Source organism: Rhinoderma darwinii (genome assembly GCF_050947455.1).
Source record: "Rhinoderma darwinii isolate aRhiDar2 chromosome 1 unlocalized genomic scaffold, aRhiDar2.hap1 SUPER_1_unloc_24, whole genome shotgun sequence".
NCBI lineage: Eukaryota > Metazoa > Chordata > Amphibia > Anura > Rhinodermatidae > Rhinoderma > Rhinoderma darwinii.
The window spans coordinates 187,501-207,440 of NW_027461661.1; the positions used below are offsets into that span (position 1 = coordinate 187,501).

The window sequence follows — 19,940 nt, forward strand, 5'->3', positions numbered from 1 at the left end:
TCTTATTGTAGATGTATTAGAACAATAAAATATTGGTTGATAAAGTATACATACCCCGAAGTGCATCAAAACTCGCTGCAATTGTACCCTCTTCTTAGGCTGGGTTCACATTGTATCGACGTTGCTTTTTAACCTGCTTTTTTTTTTCTGTTTTGGTAGATAAACTGCAATTTCTCTCAATGGGAGTTCATAAACCCCCCCCCCCCCCCCCAAAAAAAAGGCATGTTAAAAATGCAAAGTGTGAACCCAGCCTGATAAAAACACGTGGCCGACTTCCATTGCTTAAATTAAACGTAAAATTCTGAGGCATTTTAGTGCAAGGTTTTAATATTTCCACCCTTATTATAACCCTCAGGGCTGCAGGGACTTGGGTGCTGCTGTAAAGAGCAAAGAAACAAAACTGATGAAAATCCGAAGAAAAAAATCATAATTAGTGAGAGATTAGTGACTGCACCAGGTAATAATCAAGATACCAAAAAGATAAGTAGCAAGTGCCATGCAACGAGCTGAAATATTGGAAATGTCGAGACTTCGATCAGCTCTGCGGAGGCCACAATGCGCCCCCCACCCACCTGCACTGATGCTGAGAGTAGTGTGCGGGCTGATGATGAGAGTCGTGTGCAGGCTGATGATGAGAGTCGTGTGCAGGCTGATGAGAGTCGTGTGCGGGCTGATGAGAGTCGTGTGCGGGCTGATGAGAGTCGTGTGCGGGCTGATGATGAGAGTCGTGTGCGGGCTGATGATGAGTCGTGTGCGGGCTGATGATGAGAGTCGTGTGCAGGCTGATGATGAGAGTCGTGTGCAGGCTGATGATGAGAGTCGTGTGCAGGCTGATGATGAGAGTCGTGTGCAGGCTGATGAGAGTCGTGTGCGGGCTGATGAGAGTCGTGTGCGGGCTGATGAGAGTCGTGTGCGGGCTGATGATGAGAGTCGTGTGCGGGCTGATGATGAGTCGTGTGCGGGCTGATGATGAGTCGTGTGCGGGCTGATGATGAGAGTCGTGTGCGGGCTGATGATGGGTCGTGTGCGGGCTGATGATGAGAGTCGTGTGCGGGCTGATGATGAGAGTTGTGTGCAGGCTGATGAGAGTTGTGTGCGGTCACCTGGTATCTGAGGATGATTAATGCCCAGAACATTTCCGGGACTGCTGCTCCCCGTCTCACTGATGCATTACCAGTTTGCGGAGCTCGTCTTCCTGCCGGACGGTCTCTGAATGTAGAAATCAGCTCAGGGAATTAATAGAAGTTTGTAAATGGCATCTAAATTATAACTTACTAAAAAAGCCGTGTGCACTGCGGCCAACGCCAGAAAAACCTTCATCTGGGTGACAGCGACAGCGAAGACGCTCGTATCTCCGTGACCTTGGATGGGATTTTCTGCATCTTCTCAAATATGAACTCCCAGTCACAGAAGATGAAGAGGATTTATAGCTGAGCAGCAGCAACGTCCTTATTATTAACCCCTCCATAATAATAATAAAATGTTATACAAAGTACGAGTGTGTGATCATCCTGTACCCCAAGTGTCATTATCCGGTACCCCAAGTGTCAGTGTCATTATCCTGTACCCCAAGTTTCAGTGTGTCATTATCCTGTACCCCAAGTGTCAGTGTATCATTATCCTGTACACCAAGTGTCAGTGTCATTATCCTGTACCCCAAGTGTCAGTGTATTATTATCCTGTACCCCAAGTGTCAGTGTGTCATTATCCTGTACCCCAAGTGTCAGTGTGTCATTCTCCTGTACCCCAAGTGTCAGTGTGTCATTATCCTGTATCCCAAGTGTCAGATTGTCATTATCCTGCACCCAAAGTGTCAGTGTATCACTATCCTGTACCCCAAGTGTCAATCATTATCCTGTACGCCAAGTGTCAGTGTATCATTATCCTGTACCCCAAGTGTCAGTGTGTCATTATCCTGTACCCCAAGTGTCAGATTGTCATTATCCTGCACCCCAAGTGTCAGTGTGTAATTATCCTGTACCCCAAGTGTCAGTGTGTCATTATCCTGTACCCCAAGTGTCAGTGTATCATTATCCTGTACCCCAAGTGTCAGATTGTCATTATCCTGCACCCAAAGTGTCAGTGTATCACCATCCTGTACCCCAAGTGTCAGTGTGTCATTATCCTGTACCCCAAGTGTCAGATTGTCATTATCCTGCACCCCAAGTGTCAGTGTGTAATTATCCTGTACCCCAAGTGTCAGTGTGTCATTATCCTGTACCCCAAGTGTCAGTGTGTCATTATCCTGTACCCCAAGTGTCAGATTGTCATTATCCTGCACCCAAAGTGTCAGTGTATCACCATCCTGTACCCCAAGTGTCAATCATTGTCCTGTACGCTAAGTGTCAATGTATCATTATCCTGTACCCCCAGTGTCAGTGTCATTACATTATCCTGTACCCCAAGTGTCAGTGTCATTGCATTATCCTGTACCCCAAGTGTCCGTGTCATTCTTGATTCAACGCAATTGTCATACAGGAACACACAGTGATCTCTGGGAATTTTCTGCCTTTATTTCAGCTCCCGAGACCCCTATGAGCAGTAGAATAATAATCTCGTTCGCAGGGGGTGCAACCGCAAATGAGCTCAGAGGGGGAAGGTGCCTGCCCCAGATCCCCACAGGCTGCCACTTCAGACCCCGGCACACAAGGTCCAGATGCCGGGCAGCGTCAGAACTTTATATGCGACACATCACACAACTGTCGCCATAAGCGTTGAGAAAATGGCTTATTTTTTTTTCATTTCTGATCTGGGGTCTGATTTGGAGGTCTGGGGATTTATCTGGAGGGTCCATTTAAAAAATGTGGCATGGGGCCAAGCGCCATCTAGTTACACTCCTGAGCATGTTATGGGGGAATAAACATTATTTATGATCATTTTCTGTATAATAATTTGTACATCAGACAAATAACACGAATACCGGAGAGATAAAGGTGAACTCCGGAGGGAACTGCAAACATCAAAGAAATGTCAGAGATTCGCTGCCAGTAAATGTTTCTACTGACGGTCCGGTTACGTTCTTGGCACCGGAGCTTCATCCTCTAAAGATTTGTTTCTTCCTATTGGTTTAATATTTAAAGGAGATGAATATGAACTCAACATATGTTCACTAGGATCAGAGTGCCCCCTATGCCGAGTGGGTGTGTCTTCCTGGTGTGATGTCACAGCTGTGCTCTGCTCTAACCCAATCAGATGTCTCCCACTCACTGCTCTCGTCCTTCCCCTCCCTCTGCTTCACAGAAACATTGAGAAGCTGCAGCTGCATCCCCCTCCTCCCCCTCTTTCCTGTTTTCCATTCACTATACTACTGTAGACTGAATTTTTGGGAGTTTTTGAACATTTATAAGCAGGAAAAAGTACCTATGACACTGTCCCCTAATACTAATGATTTATTTTAAAAACGATAAAAAATAAGTGTTACACTGGGATGTAGGTTTTCATTAAATATAATTTTGGCAAAATCCTGTCTCCATCTATACAGGGCTGTGATTGAATTTGTATAAATATGAGACGTTCCATACAATCACCACGTCCTCCTACTTCTCTCTAGACGACACTTCTCCCATTATTTAATCCCGTATGTGAAGCCTTCACAAATACAACGAAATCCAAGCTTTTATAACCCCCCCCCCCCCCCGTGCCGCCCTCCCTTGGCTCAGTGGATATCACCTTAACACCCCCCCCCTCATACACTTATAGTGTAAGTCATAGTCGTGAAACCATTAACCATTCAAATATCAGTCAATGACTAAATACCAGATACACTGGGACTCTTCCCGCATTCAACATCTCCATCATCCCGACTCTTTATAGGAGTCGATTATAATTCACAAGTCATAACAGCAGCAGAAAAATATTACCATAACTTTACTAATGAATATAGCTCAAGGGTAATGGCGGAGTCTGGTATAAAGGAGAATGCAATGAGCTGCCGCATCGCCCCTAGCGAGGGAAACTGAGCCCTGGACAGACGCAAATGAGAATATTCCGGGGAAAAAAATATAATAAATAAATAAAATAAAAAAAATTGGACTTAAACTTTTATCCTTTCCGTCTTCTCATCAGCCTCACTGTAGCCCCTCTGTATGTTATAGGGGTTGTCTTATGTCTTATATTATTAGGAATCCAAACATCCTAGATGGGGGTCCTTCACTCAGGACCCCCCCCCCTTTAACTCTAGCTTATTCACGTATTACATGGTTGCCATTCATATGTACGGCTGCCATGTAATACTACAATTTACCTGCAGAGGGCGCCTGATCGCCCGAGCCAGACCAATGGTGATCAGCTGATCGCTGGCTTAGTTTCTATTTATTGGTTGTCTTCATAAGGGAACCCCTTTATAGGACCAGTCCAGTCTTAGGCAAATAATGGTTAATGACTAATGAAAAAAAATCTGTAACTTCTAATATATTTTGTTTTTAAATGTGGCACTATTTTATTAAATCTCTGCTTGCTGTCAGTGAAAGGAAACATTCTTGTTTACATCCAGAAGCTGAAAACGCACGCTTAGTCCTGCTTATACAGCTGAGAGTTTGTTACAATGTATCAGAACCATCAGACTTGAGTTAAAGGGTAACTAAACTTTCAGAAAACTTCTGACATGTCATAGTGACATGTCATAAGTTTTGATTGGTGGGGCTGAGACGCTGGGTTTCTGATCGGCTTTTCTCGAAAAGAAAGTCTATGAGCTCGTACACAAATGACTCAGCTTTCCGAGAAAAGCCGATCAGAAATTTAGGAACATTTAGAAATATGACTGTAGGATCAGACTACACAGGGTTTGTTTGTAGTCTGTCACCGTGGAGACACATAGTTCTGCATAGGAGCTTTATGCACAAACCGGTAGAAGATTATTAATTAATACGATTTATAAAATTTGCTTCTTTTTTTATTACTGGATCAATAAAAACTAAATTTCTTGCCGAGGACATAGAATTTATAGCCTTCCCCACCTAACAAAGAAAAGCCGGGTTTAAATCCTGCCACGCTTACTTTCCCATTCTTTGCCCTCAATTCAGTGGTAATTCTCACTTGACCTAAGTAATCTGAGACAGACTGGTTGCTAGGGACAGGCTGCCTGACAACCACATTGAAAAGACTGCAGTTGTTAGGCAGTGTATCCCTAGCAACAAGACTGTCAGACAGGAAAGGTACGGCAGCGCGCTGCCAGCAGAAAAATACGTTTTCTAGGAAATAAAAATACATGTAGGTGAAGCGTTCCTTTAAGAAGGGCGCGGACTAAGAGGATTACACAACGATGATTACATTAAACCCATGCGGGGGGCTATAATAGGCTTATTACATCTTTTCTATACAAAAATAAAACTAAAAAAAGAATAAAGACGTCAAATAAAAACAACAACATTACAACGGAAAAGAGAGCGCCGTTCAACCGCCAACGCCTCAAATACCCATTAACAGGAAAACCGGCTTCACGGCGATCGTGGAAAACTCGCAGCCCTTTGATTTTATAATTTATATGTCAAATTAAATCTCCATATTATTGCGGCTCAATTACGGCAGGTTGCGGGTAAGTAATCCTTACATTATTACGTGCGGATTTATGAGGAACCCGTGTGACATTTAGTAGGGAATGGACTTCGGATAACAGATAGGATTATAGTCTCCAGGAGCCGCAATCCCAACAGTCCGATGCATTAAATGTATAAATGAACCTATAAAAGCAAAAGGGGCTCAGATTTAAAGGAGACCTTACCGCTAATTAAGAAGTTAACCCCTTATTCATCTCCCTAGAGCGAAGCCGTACGACGTCCGGTGAGGAGAATCAGCACCAAACTGCTCCGCCACCGAGATTCTCAAATCCCCACTGGTTTAATGGCTGTATTGGAGACAGGTACGCCCTCCCGATTCCTCCAGGATGTGGTAGATGGTTACACGGGAGAAGGAGGGATGTGGCAGGTTGCGATGCTCCTCCTACGATAATCATTTTACAGTTTATGTATATAGGATGTTGAATAATTATGAAATACTTTACTTGTACTGATCTTTATTTAGATCATGTCCCTTTCTCTAGTCACTTCCAAAGCTGCATTCAAAATTTTGCTAGCTGTTGTAATGCAGCTCTTGATGTGACCGGAGAATAAATTATGATAAAACGCAAATTGAGATATTGTCATAAGAAACCATCCAGAGGGGTAACAACCCTATTTCAGATCCTCCTGTCAGGAATATAGTTATAGGGGGTGCAGAGGTAGCAGTCGTACGGGGCCCTGGTAAATGAGGGGTCTCATAGGCCACATAAGAAGACACAAATATTATAAATGAAGATTGGGACCGTTACAGATTTTTAAATTGGGGCTCAGAAGGTTTGGGTTACACCTCTGCCCCAAATACAAAGCCGGCTCAAAAGTTGTGTATCAGGACTCCCCAATTATAGTACTGCTCCCCCCTGATGTGGCACTTGGGTCTGCTCAGACACCGGGGCGTGGGTAAGACTGCAACCTGTGCTCCTCCTAGAGTTACGCCCCTGCTTAGTGCTCTTCTTTTGATTGGCTACTCTAAGCTCCTTCATGTAAACTTTAGGGCCCCCCTTATCATTAGTTTGCCCTTGGTGCCCATTTTTTTTTTTTTTTTACCACTTCATTTCCCACCCTTTATAGACGAGACCTGACAATGCCTGTAAAATCGGCCTGTGGGCATCATCTGAGCTCGGCTGCTGGAAATACAGAACTAGTGGCATTTGCATTCCGACTGAATCCTTCAGAAACCAGACTCGTCCTCCAAACCGGTGACCACCGAGCATCATGAATATTGGGCGGTCGCCAAATAACCAGCAATCAGAAAAACGCTTCTGCTTAAGTTGCCTTTCATTGATGGGGGCTCCGAGCCTGAACGTGGCTCCATAAACAGCATTCCCCCAGGAAGATTTGTAATCGGAGCGAACATAATTAAAAGAAGAAATTCTGTCTCGGCGTTGCTCCACTAATCACAGTATCAGCGCCGGCATTTGGCATCCGCAGCACCAGCCCTAGAAGGAAACAGAAGGCGTGGGGGTCCCGGCGGACCGTACCCTGTCTGAAGCGGCATACGGGGAGAGACGTAGCGAGCAGAGGGGGACGTTTCAGTAAGAGTAAGCAGCTCTCGGCTGGAGTGCGGGCATTGTGCATTGCTGGCTGTTCATGAAGTGGATACGTAAAATTCTTCAGACGGCGGCAGCGCGGTAAACATAAAGTGACAGACAAGACAATGTGATAGGAAGAGTCTCCAATAGCCCAAATCCAGTCTGAGGGCGGAGGGGTCGCTTAAAGATCATGGGTCGCTTAAAGATCATGGGTCCCAGTCTGTACCGGGGCCGCAACCCCCTAACACGGACTTCTAAGACTATTATATATATTAGTGGTCTCTGCTATTGAGAAGCTACGGGCTGTCAGGGCATGCTGGGAGTTGTTGTTTTCCAACAAGCTCACAGGGCATGCTGGGAATTGTAGTTTCGCAAAAACTGGAGTGCCACAGGTTGGAGACCACCAATATATATTATAAAGTGGGAACATTCTTAGTATTGCCGAGGGCATTAATAAGTCCCCCCCACCGATGCCCTTACCCTATCATCAATTAATTCTCATTCGGTTTTAAAGGGTTAAAACAAAAAAGTCTTCGATATTCTTTTTGGATTTCCCTGGAGGTGTCTATTTTATCTCCCCCTCCTGAGCTCGGACTATGAGGACAGGTTTAAAGAATGGGGTGGGGCTTAGAAGCCCCTCCTACTACTCTGGTGTAAACGGCGATCAAGCAAAAAGACCACACCCCTTTATTCTAAGCCACACCCCTATTAATACATCAGATGAAAAAGTGTGACGTCGGAGCATTTGGATCCACTCAAGTACCAGAAACCAAGTGCAATTGTCACCAGGACGGACCGATAAGACTCCCCATTAGAGGTGGGATTTAATATATGGTTATTGGGTGGTCTCGGAAGGGGGTCTAAAATGTATTTACATGTTATTCATAGCCTCACGCTCCATCCAAAAACCATTTAGTAGGGGAAATCTGCATCTCTTCTCACTTAGACTTTGCAGAAAGACAAAAACGTCATGAGGGTTCAAGTGATACCCCCCAGACCCGCATAACGAGTCTGAGCTGAACATTTAAAATTGACGCAGACGGCCCAGGGGTAGATGACGCCAGTTCTATACCTGCTAGATTTACCCCCTTAGAGCTCTATCAAAGCGTCCCCCTAATTTAAAGAGACATGCCCTAGTGACAGAAATCCTTAATATCCCATAGTCATAACTTCCCAAAAACATCACAGGGGCAGTAACACCATCACAATACCGTATAATGGCCCGAAAGGGGTGAAAACCAGAGAAGAGGGTAAAATGACCCGATGGGCGCACCACCCCTCTTACCTACGAGATAAAGGAAACGTAAGACGAGGGGGAAAGGGCTGAATGACCATTGGACCCGCCTGTTACGGGATAAGGAAGGAATTTTATATTGGGTCCAACTTTTTGCTTCTTCTCTGAACACATTATATGACCCTCTTGGTCTTCATTTGCCCTCATACCCTATATCACCCATCCCGGGAGAATAAAGCCATAGGGTAACCTCGTGAGAACATGACTATTATCAGATGTATACAATGTATGACGGCCCCGGCGCTGCTCTTACCGGTGCAGGAAAAATCATCAACGCGGGTGTAGCCGGGCAGGCAGTCACATCGGTACGACCCCGGTAAATTAACGCACACCGTGTTGGCTTGGCAATAATGCATTTTAGCAGCACATTCATCAATATCTGAAAAACAGAATAAAACAACAAAAACATCAGACGACCAGAATTATCGTGACCCAAGTCGGCACAGTATTGTAACGGTTAGAGCAGCAGTTTGTGCTCCAGAGCTGCTCTTCCTTTTGCAATAGGAAGTTATAACCATAGTCAGCCATTTTGGAGGCTAAGGAGAACTTTCTAGGGTCACACAGCAACCTACAAGTATACCAAGACTCTTTCCTTCTCTCTCTTCCACACACAAGGAAGGCGCTATGGTTAGAAAGTCCGCATAACAGCCCACATGCATGCTGGGAACTAGTAATGCAATCTCCTCTTCTAAGTTTCCATTCCTTTCATGCATTTGCTATGGTAGTCTGATAATCTGGAATATCTGATAGTCCGGTACCTGTCCAGTCCCATTGAAACCGAATTAAAGGAATTTCACCGTTGCGCTGTTCTATAAATTGCTCCATTACGAGCGGAGCCGCGCGGCAGCTGTTCCTGTGTACATTTTACGCAGCATATTTGGTCACTCAGGACATTAAACTGAAGGATCTTTCGAGCTGTTTTTCCTCTAAAGGGATGAAGTGTCAACTTCCATTGATTTACACGTCCTCTATTCTTGCTGCGTTACCCAGTATTTCAGGCAGCCGGCGGATACTGGGAGTGTGAGAAGGAAGGAGATCTCCCCCCGGGCCGAATTTTCCCTATTCTCGTGGTCACACTTTATAAGCATCACATTCACAAAGTCAAAGCTGAACAACTTGCTTAAGTTTTTTTTCCCTACATTTTTTTAAATTCTTCCTTAAAGGCTACATGCACACGTTGCGTAATTTGGCGCAGAAAATGCGCATAAAAAATTAGGTTTTTTTTATGCTGCAGATTTTGGTGCATTTTTTTTTAAAAACTTGACACTTAATTCGCGGTAGTGGATGACATTACTTGAAATGGCATTTACTTTGCTGGTACAGTGTAACGCTGCGGATGTGTCACAAGCAAAGCAGCACGTCATACGCATCATGTGCATTTGGCCTACAGGGATAGGGTTAGTGTCAGAGTGTAAACGTTAGTCCTCCCGCTACTTTGTAGTTAATTTTAGTCTCATTAATTAGATTTCAGTTTGCAGAAAATAAATAATATATTGCTGCTATTGTTGTCGTTTTTTATTTCAGATTTTGTTATTGAAGCCTCACACCTCCTTCCTGTATGGTCTTTATAGACAGTGCAGCAGTGTGTGTTTGCTTTATGGCAGCTCTAATTAATAGGATGAAATACTCAGAAATATCTAAATAGACTATTACGATTTCCAGAAAGAGATTGAGTACAGCCCCTCCCCCAGAGGCCCGGGAGTGACCGGGGAGCTGCATACGTCGACTTATCTGTGTTTAGTGTTACTATCCTGCTGTCATCTGTCATAAAACATCCACCCTCTAGTGATAGTGAGATGACTCTATCGTCTAATGATAGTGAGATGACTATGCTGACCCCACGTTCTAATCATAAGAGAACTCTACTTACCCCACCCTCTAATGATTTTAATGATTTGACTCTGTTGACTCTATTCCCTAATGATAATGAGACGACTCTGCTGACCCCACCTTCTAATGATAGTGAGATGACTATGCTGACCCCACCTTCTAATCATAAGATAACTCTGCTTATCCCACCTTCTAATGATAAAGATTTGACTCTGTTGACTCCATTTCCTAATGATAATGAGACGACTCTGCTGACCCCACCTTCTAATGATAGTGAGATGACTATGCTGACCCCACCTTCTAATCATAAGATAACTCTGCTTATCCCACCTTCTAATGATAAAGATTTGACTCTGTTGACTCCATTCTCTAATTGATAATGAGACGACTCTGCTGACCCCACCTTCTAATGATAGTGAGACGACTATGCTGACCCCACCTTCTAATCATAAGATAACTCTGCTTTATCCCACCTTCTAATGATAAAGATTTGACACTGTTGACTCCATTCTCTAATTGATAGAGACGACTCTGCTGACCCCACCTTCTAATGATAGTGAGACGACTATGCTGACCCCACCTTCTAATGATAATGACTCTGTTGACTCCATCCTCTAATAATAATAAGACAACACTGCAGACCTCCACCCTCTAATGATGAGATGACTCTGCTGACCCTTTCCCAGTCTACACAGCAAAGTTAAAAAGTGAGCAGAAAAAAGAAATGTGCAGCTTATAGTGTTTGCTGTAGTCGTTAATGTGAAAAGGGAAATATTTCACAATTGTTGTTAAATAGATATTCACATTTAAAAAAAAGAATAATAATTTGAATTATGCCGATTCTTTCCTTTTAAGATTGATTGGCCAAGTAATTTCCACCAGGGTGACAGAGTATGAAGACATTTACGGAGAAAGAAAAAGTTTTAATGAGAAACCTAAACAAACAAAGTGGAAAGCTGCCGCACACCAACAGCGGCGCCTCGTCAGTATTCCAGGCCTGCGCTCCACCACTTTGTATTTCATTAACATGGGAGGGAGGCCGTCTGCTTTTAATGGGATAACGTAGCGAGGAACTTTAAATCCCTGCAGTGTATGTAATTGTGCTGTCACAGTTTTCACCTGCAGATCCCATTCTTAACCCTCGTGTTTTCAAAGCAGCCGCCAAGAATAATGAACGCAAATATTCCCGCTCCCTGATCTCCCCGGGGAGGAGAAGGCCTCAAACAGCTTCTATGATGGGACATTTAGTCTAGACCTGCGCAGTGCTGGATTCAGGAACAGGGGTGGATTGGTCGGGAACATGAGGTCTGACTAGCGGCTCCAGATGCCGCTGCACAACATCAAACATTTCAAGATCTCGGGTTAAAATTGATCTCCAATTACCAAAAATGATTGAGATTTAAAGTCACTAGTCCTGATTTTTAAAAAAAATCTTTTATAAAGAAAAGGGAGACTGCCGCGTACCACAAAGACTTATTTCTGTGATTAACGGCTGGAAAAAATATTATCTACTTAAAGGGCAACTAAACTTTTAAAAAACTTTTGACATGTGATAGAGACATGTCAGAAGTTTTGATTGGTGGGGTCCGAGCACTGAGACCCCCACCAATCGCTAAAACTAAGCTGTAGAAGCGCCCGGGCGAACGTTGTGCCGATTCTTTTCTGATCACCTTTCTCTGAGCAGTGTCATCCGAGCGCTTCTGCCTCTTCATTTTAGTGATCGGTTGGGGTCTCAATGCTTGGGCTGCCACCGATCCAAACTTCTGACGTCAAAAGTTTTTAAAAGTTTAATTTTAATGGTCTGCACAGCAACACAAGTCATACACACGTCATACACATCCTACACACGTCACACACATCCTACACACGTCATACACATCCTACACACGTCATACACGTCCTACACACTTCATACACATCCTACGCACGTCATACACATCCTACACACGTCACACACATCCTACACACGTCATACACATCCAACACACGTCATACACATGTCACACACATCCTACACACGTCATACACACGTCACACACATCCTACACACGTCATACACACGTCACACACATCCTACACACGTCATACACATCCTACACCTGTCACACACATCCTACACACGTCATACACACGTCACACACATCCTACACACATCCTACACACGTCATACACACGTCATACACACGTCATACACGTCCTACACACGTCATACACATCCTACACACGTCATACACACGTCCTACACACGTCATACACGTCCTACACATCCTACACACGTCATACCCACCCTACACACGTCATACACATCCTACGCACGTCATACACATCCTACACACGTCATACACGTCCTACACACGTCATACACACGTCATACACACGTCATACACACGTCATACACATCCTACACACGTCATACACGTCCTACACACGTCATACACACGTCATACACATCCTACGCACGTCATACACACGTCATACACATCCTACGCACGTCATACACACGTCATATACATTGTTTTTCCTATTTCTTATCTTGCTGTGCAGATTAGTGTAATCTGTAGGGTTTGGTTCTTCATGTTCCTTTAAAACCCTCCTAACTTTACTGCATCTAGTTACATGATCACAGGAGGTTTTATCTGCCGTACAATACACTGCTTCTCCAACCTGCATAGGCTTGTTTTAGGTCCCTATAGTGTCAGTGTCATTGTCCTGTTATCCCAAGTGTCACATTATCCTAGTCCTGTACCCCAAGTGTCAGTGTATCATTATCCTGTACCCCAAGTGTCAGTGTGTAATTATCCTGTTCCCCCAAGTGTCAGTGTATCATTATCCTGTCCTCCAAGTGTCAGTGTATCATTATCCTGTACCCCAAGTGTCAGTGTATCATTATCCTGTACCCCAAGCATCAGTGTGACATTATCCTGTACCCCAAGTGTCAGTGTATCATTATCCTGTCCTCCAAGTGTCAGTGTATCATTATCCTGTACCCCAAGTGTCAGTGTATCATTATCCTGTACCCCAAGCATCAGTGTGACATTATCCTGTACCCCAAGTGTCATTGTATTATTATCCTGTACTCCAAGCTTCAGTGTGACATTATCCTGTACCCCAAGTGTCTACATCAGCTCATCGTGGCTCCCCACAATGACATATCCCCAGTATGGCTCCTCAATCACCTCATTTTCTTGCCTCGTTTGCAGTGAGTAAAGAGTTAACAGAAGGAATAAACGAGGTGTCAAAAAACAAGTTTCATTGTTAAACAGTGATAATGACAGATGTGCGGATGAGATTTGTGCTGGGATAAATGGGAGGATCTGGAGACACGGAGGGAGGATATTTCGGTTACAATGACGTGTCTGAAGTTAGTGAAACACGACATGATTATCTTCTGTGTCACTTAAAGGGTTAAGCATGAACAGCGCAGGTTGCCCGCAGCAATAGTAATACAGGCATCAAGTAGATTGTGATAGGTAAAGACCCTGCTCCAGCAGCAAGAACCGAATCAGAAAATCCATCCCAGCAGCAAAGATGACAGAAATGTCAAACATGACAGCAGCCGCCTCCATAGAAATCTACCCGCCTGCGCTATATTATCCACTGGCCCTTTAAATGTCAGCGTGTTCTCTGTTGTGATAGTTACATTGTAGTGTGATACTCAGAAGTGATAGTGGATACATTGTATCACCGTATATTGTATCTATCTATCTATCTATCTATCTATCTCATATCTCTCTATCTATCTATCTATCCCATATATCTATCTATCTAATATCTATCTATCTCTCTATCTATCTACCTATCTATCTCTCTCATATCTATCTATCTATCTATCTATCTATCTATCTATCTATCTATCTATCTATCTATCTATCTATCTATCTATCATCTATCATCTATCTATCTCATATCTATCCATCTATCTATCTAATATCTATCTCATATCTATCTATCTATCTATCTCATATCTATCTATCTAATATCTATCTATCTCATATCTATCTATCTATCTCATATCTATCTATCTCATATCTATCCATCTATCTATCTATCTCATATCTATCTATCTCATATCTCTCTCTCTCTCATATCTATCTATCTCATATCTATCTATCTCATATCTATCTATCTATCTATCTATCTATCTATCTATCTATCTATCTATCTATCTCTCATATCTATCTATCTCATATCTATCTATCTATCTATCTATCTATCTATCTATCTATCTATCTATCTATCTATCTATCTATCTATCTATCTATCTATCTCTCATATCTATCTATCTCATATCTATCTCATATCTATCTATCTCATATCTATCTATCTCATATCTATCTATCTCATATCTATCTATCTATCTATCTCATATCTATCCATCTCATATCTATCCATCTATCTATCTATCTATCTCATATCTATCTATCTCATATCTATCTATCTATCTATCTCATATCTATCTATCTCATATCTATCCATCTATCTATCTATCTCATATCTCTCTCTCTCTCATATCTATCTATCTATCTATCTATCTATCTATCTATCTATCTATCTATCTATCTATCTCTCTCTCATATCTATCTATCTCATATCTATCTATCTATCTATCTATCTATCTATCTATCTATCTCTCATATCTATCTATCTATCTATCTCATATCTATCTATCTATCTATCTATCTATCTATCTATCTATCTATCTATCTATCTATCTATCTATCTCATATCTATCTCTCTCTCTCATATCTATCTATCTATCTATCTATCTATCTATCTATCTATCTCATATCTATCTCATATCTATCTATCTATCTATCTATCTATCTATCTATCTATCTATCTATCTATCTATCTATCTATCTCATATCTATCTCATATCTATCTATCTCATATCTATCTATCTCATATCTCATATCTATTCATCTATCTATCTATCTATCTCATATCTATCTCATATCTATCTATCTATCTATCTATCTATCTATCTATCTATCTATCTATCTATCTATCTATCTATCTATCTATCTATCTATCTATCTATCTCACTCCTGCTGCCTACGGGATGAAAGGGGCTTGGGTAAGTATTTAAATGAGGAAAATATAGAACAATCCTCGCCCAGTCCTGTTACTCGTGTTTCCATCTCTCATTATAGAACTTTCTCTTCAAAACTGTAAGTCAGGGGTCAGGGGTAATAATGGAACGTTTCCGCTCGGCGATCAGGGCCCGTCCATAGAAGTTCATTATCTAATGTCAGATTCATGGAGATTTCCTATATACAAGTTACAGAATTATTTCCAGCGGTTTGTTTCTGGGAAAGCTGGGTGACAACCAATACGATCGCCATGACAGCTGCCGCCGCGGTTATCACTCAGCTTTCCTAACATACGACGACAACTCAATTGCATTTTTGGGGGATGTTCTCTCTAAATAGGTCAGTAAATTTGGATTTCTTTTTTTAAGACATTGACAATTTGATTATAATATGGCGCCAGCGTTAACATCCGCTTTTGGGCCCTGCGGCTTTTGTCGCACTCCTCGTCTTTATCTTGGCTCGGCGTCCTGTAATATTGACTCGCCGACTCTTCCACATCCGCACAGATGCTATCAGCGCATGATAAATTGGAGCGAGCTACTTATATAATTGATCTGGAGTCCCGGTGCCCTCGGCAACCTTTCTCGCTGCCATTTTGAAGGACTATCTCTCTCTAAAAAAAAAAAAACGTAAAATGCAGATGAAAGTAGCGAGATTCGAGCTCCGATCGGCCGGGGAATCAGCTCCATCAATCCTAGAAATGTTTCCAATTTGTAACCAAGTAACTAATAAATAGCAGTGATGACGAGTGGATTTTTCCGGCTCCCTGATGGACTAATAATAATCAGTCACTTTCCGAGCAATTAGCGAGCAATAAAACCGTCTGCAGGAGACGTCGGCGCGGTATCTCATCTCCCGGAGAACTTCTTATAATATAGATAAGGTTATGACATTAAAAAAGAGACATCAACGCCACTTAAAGGGACCTCCTCACCCAAAACCAGCATGAGGTGCGCAATGCCTCGTGTCTCCCTCATAAGGAAATAGAAGTTTCGGCTTCTTATAGTCAGGCCGTGTTCAGACGCGGACGATTCGGTCAGGATTTAGGCGTGAATTTCCCGAACATGCTGCGTAAATAGGGCCTGGGGCAAATCTGTGCCATGTTATCATAGTCCTAGATTCATCCTGCTCATCCTGTCCCTATTTATTACTCATATCTGTTTCTGGGAAAGCTTGGTAACAACCAACGTGGCCATAATCGGAGCATCCACCCAACTTTCCAAGAGGTGTGAATGGCAAATGTGTCTAGCTATGCAGCAATAAACTAGTTTGATTTTCCGTTCAAGACTCTAGAAATTTTTGGGCCCGTAGAATAAAAAGACTCTTCGTGTCATTACAATGTTCGTAGGCGTGGTCATCCAGCTTTCCGCAAGTCCTGAATGGCAAACAAATATGCATAGTCATAATGAGTAGTAGCTTACTTCCTCACTGGCTTCTACTGTTCTGCATATGTTAGTGTCAGTCTAAACTGCGGTTCTGGTATTCTATTCCTGTACCAGGGAGGTCAGTGTAAACAGTGAGGTGCTTCCAAGACAAGGAGGTGCTGTACTAGAACTGTGGAAGGTCATGGAAAAAGATAAAGCGTCTTATCAGTAAGAAACGCTGCGTCTGTGGGGTCTCCTGGGGCAGCTCTTTCATTCTTGGTCATAAAAAGCGACAATTTACGTACAAAATAGATCAACAAACAAAAACATGAAATGAAGAAAGGAGAAGCAGGAGAAGCTTTTAAACACATCACCTCAGAGCATTAAGCGTAATAAAGTCGCCGGAACGAGGTTTATTATATTTGTAAAGGAAATTATAAATAGAAAAGATTTATTCTGAGGCTCCAACAACAGAGAAGTGCAGAAATCTTGAGCAATGCTATAAAATGAAGAGTGGGGGCCCGGGCTGGGGCCGAACTATGACATCATTACTGAGCGCCCGCATGGAAAGCACTGCTGCCATTGCTCCAGCGTGTCCATTATAGGGGTTATCCGTTTTGGACAATCTGTCTGGTTAGAAGGGTTCCCCGACAATAAGCTGATCCCAGGGTGTCCTGCTGCTGAGACTTCCAGAGACGAGCTGGGGGGGAACCTAATAGCAAGAGTTCAACTTCCCTGCAGTGCCTCCACAGGGGAAATGAGGCATTACATAGATCTCATTTAAATCAGTGTAATTTCTGGACATACTGGGACCTCCATAGACAGTCCTTATAGAGAAATCTAAACCACACAACCCTTAACAGCTTATGTTATAGCCATTTACATCCCTGCCCCAAAGATCCCCACTTTATAGCAAATATCTCCAATGCGGAGAACCTCCAGAATAATTTTCAATCTATATATATGTGACTGATATCAGCCGCTCCTCTTATATCACTGCTGTACTATTATATCCTCCAGTCCTTACATCTATATATGTGACTGATATCAGCCGCTCCTCTTATATCACTGCTGTACTATTATATCCTCCAGTCCTTACATCTATATATGTGACTGATATCAGCCGCTCCTCTTATATCACTGCTGTACTATTATATCCTCCAGTCCTTACATCTATATATGTGACTGAGATCAGCCGCTCCTCTTATATCACTGCTGTACTATTATATCCTCCAGTCCTTACATCTATATATGTGACTGATATCAGCCGCTCCTCTTATATCACTGCTGTACTATTATATCCTCAGTCCTTACATCTATATATGTGACTGAGATCAGCCGCTCCTCTTATATCACTGCGGTACTATTATATCCTCCAGTCCTTACATCTATATATGTGACTGATATCAGCCGCTCCTCTTATATCACTGCTGTACTATTATATCCTCCAGTCCTCACATCTATATATGTGACTGATATCAGTCGCTCCTCTTATAACACTGTTGTACTATTATATCCTGCAGTCCTTACATCTATATATGTGACTGATATCAGCCGCTCCTCTTATAACACTGCTGTACTATTATATCCTCCAGTCCTTACATCTATATATGTGACTGATATCAGCCGCTCCTCTTATATCACTCCAGTACTATTATATCCTCCAGTCCTTACATCTATATATATGACTGATATCAGCCGCTCCTCTTATAACACTGCTGTACTATTATATCCTCCAGTCCTTACATCTATATATGTGACTGATATCAGCCGCTCCTCTTATAACACTGCTGTACTATTATATCCTCCAGTCCTTACATCTATATATGACTGATATCAGCCGCTCCTCTTATAACACTGCTGTACTATTATACCCTCCAGTCCTTACATCTATATATGTGACTGATATCAGCCGCTCCTCTTATATCACTGCTGTACTATTATATCCTCCAGTCCTTACATCTATATATGTGACTGGTATCAGCTGCTCCTCTTATAACACTGCTGTACTATTATATCCTCCAGTCCTTACATCTATATATGTGACTGATATCAGCCGCTCCTCTTATATCACTGCTGTACTATTATATCCTCCAGTCCTTACATCTATATATGTGACTGATATCAGCCGCTCCTCTTATAAGACTGCTGTACTATTATATCCTCCAGTCCTTACATCTATATATATGTGACTGATATTAGCTTCTCCTCTTATAACACTGATGTACTATTATATCCTCCAGTCCTTACATCTATATATGAGACTGATATCAGCCGCTCCTCTTATATCACTGCTGTACTATTATATCCTCCAGTCCTTACATCTATATATGTGACTGATATCAGCCGCTCCTCTTATATCACTGCTGTACTATTATATCCTCCAGTCCTTACATCTATATATGTGACTGAGATCAGCCGCTCCTCTTATATCACTGCTGTACTATTATATCCTCCAGTCCTTACATCTATATATGTGACTGATATCAGCCGCTCCTCTTATATCACTGCTGTACTATTATATCCTCAGTCCTTACATCTATATATGTGACTGATATCAGCCGCTCCTCTTATATCACTGCTGTACTATTATATCCTCCAGTCCTTACATCTATATATGTGACTGATATCAGCCGCTCCTCTTATATCACTCCAGTACTATTATATCCTCCAGAGACATTACATCATATATGTGACTGATATCAGCCGCTCCTCTTATAACACTGCTGTACTATTATACCCTCCAGTCCTTACATCTATATATGTGACTGATATCAGCCGCTCCTCTTATAACACTGCTGTACTATTATATCCTCCAGTCCTTACATCTATATATGTGACTGATATCAGCCGCTCCTCTTATATCACTCCAGTACTATTATATCCTCCAGTCCTTACATCTATATATATGACTGATATCAGCCGCTCCTCTTATAACACTGCTGTACTATTATATCCTCCAGTCCTTACATCTATATATGTGACTGATATCAGCCGCTCCTCTTATAACACTGCTGTACTATTATATCCTCCAGTCCTTACATCTATATATGACTGATATCAGCCGCTCCTCTTATAACACTGCTGTACTATTATACCCTCCAGTCCTTACATCTATATATGTGACTGATATCAGCCGCTCCTCTTATATCACTGCTGTACTATTATATCCTCCAGTCCTTACATCTATATATGTGACTGGTATCAGCTGCTCCTCTTATAACACTGCTGTACTATTATATCCTCCAGTCCTTACATCTATATATGTGACTGAT

At 42.3% G+C, this 19,940-nt stretch overlaps 1 protein-coding gene across 1 annotated transcript in view; it reads right to left on the reverse strand.

Annotated features, from left to right (window-relative positions):
- LOC142671120 (protein kinase C-binding protein NELL1-like) overlaps positions 1–19,940 on the reverse strand; it is a gene marked incomplete at its 3' end in the record, with an annotated part of 276,628 nt that overhangs the window by 180,255 nt on the left and 76,433 nt on the right. The window contains exon 2 of the mRNA XM_075847140.1: positions 8,632–8,757. Coding sequence (XP_075703255.1) covers positions 8,632–8,734 — 103 coding nt within the window. The remainder of the gene's footprint in view (positions 1–8,631; positions 8,758–19,940) is intronic.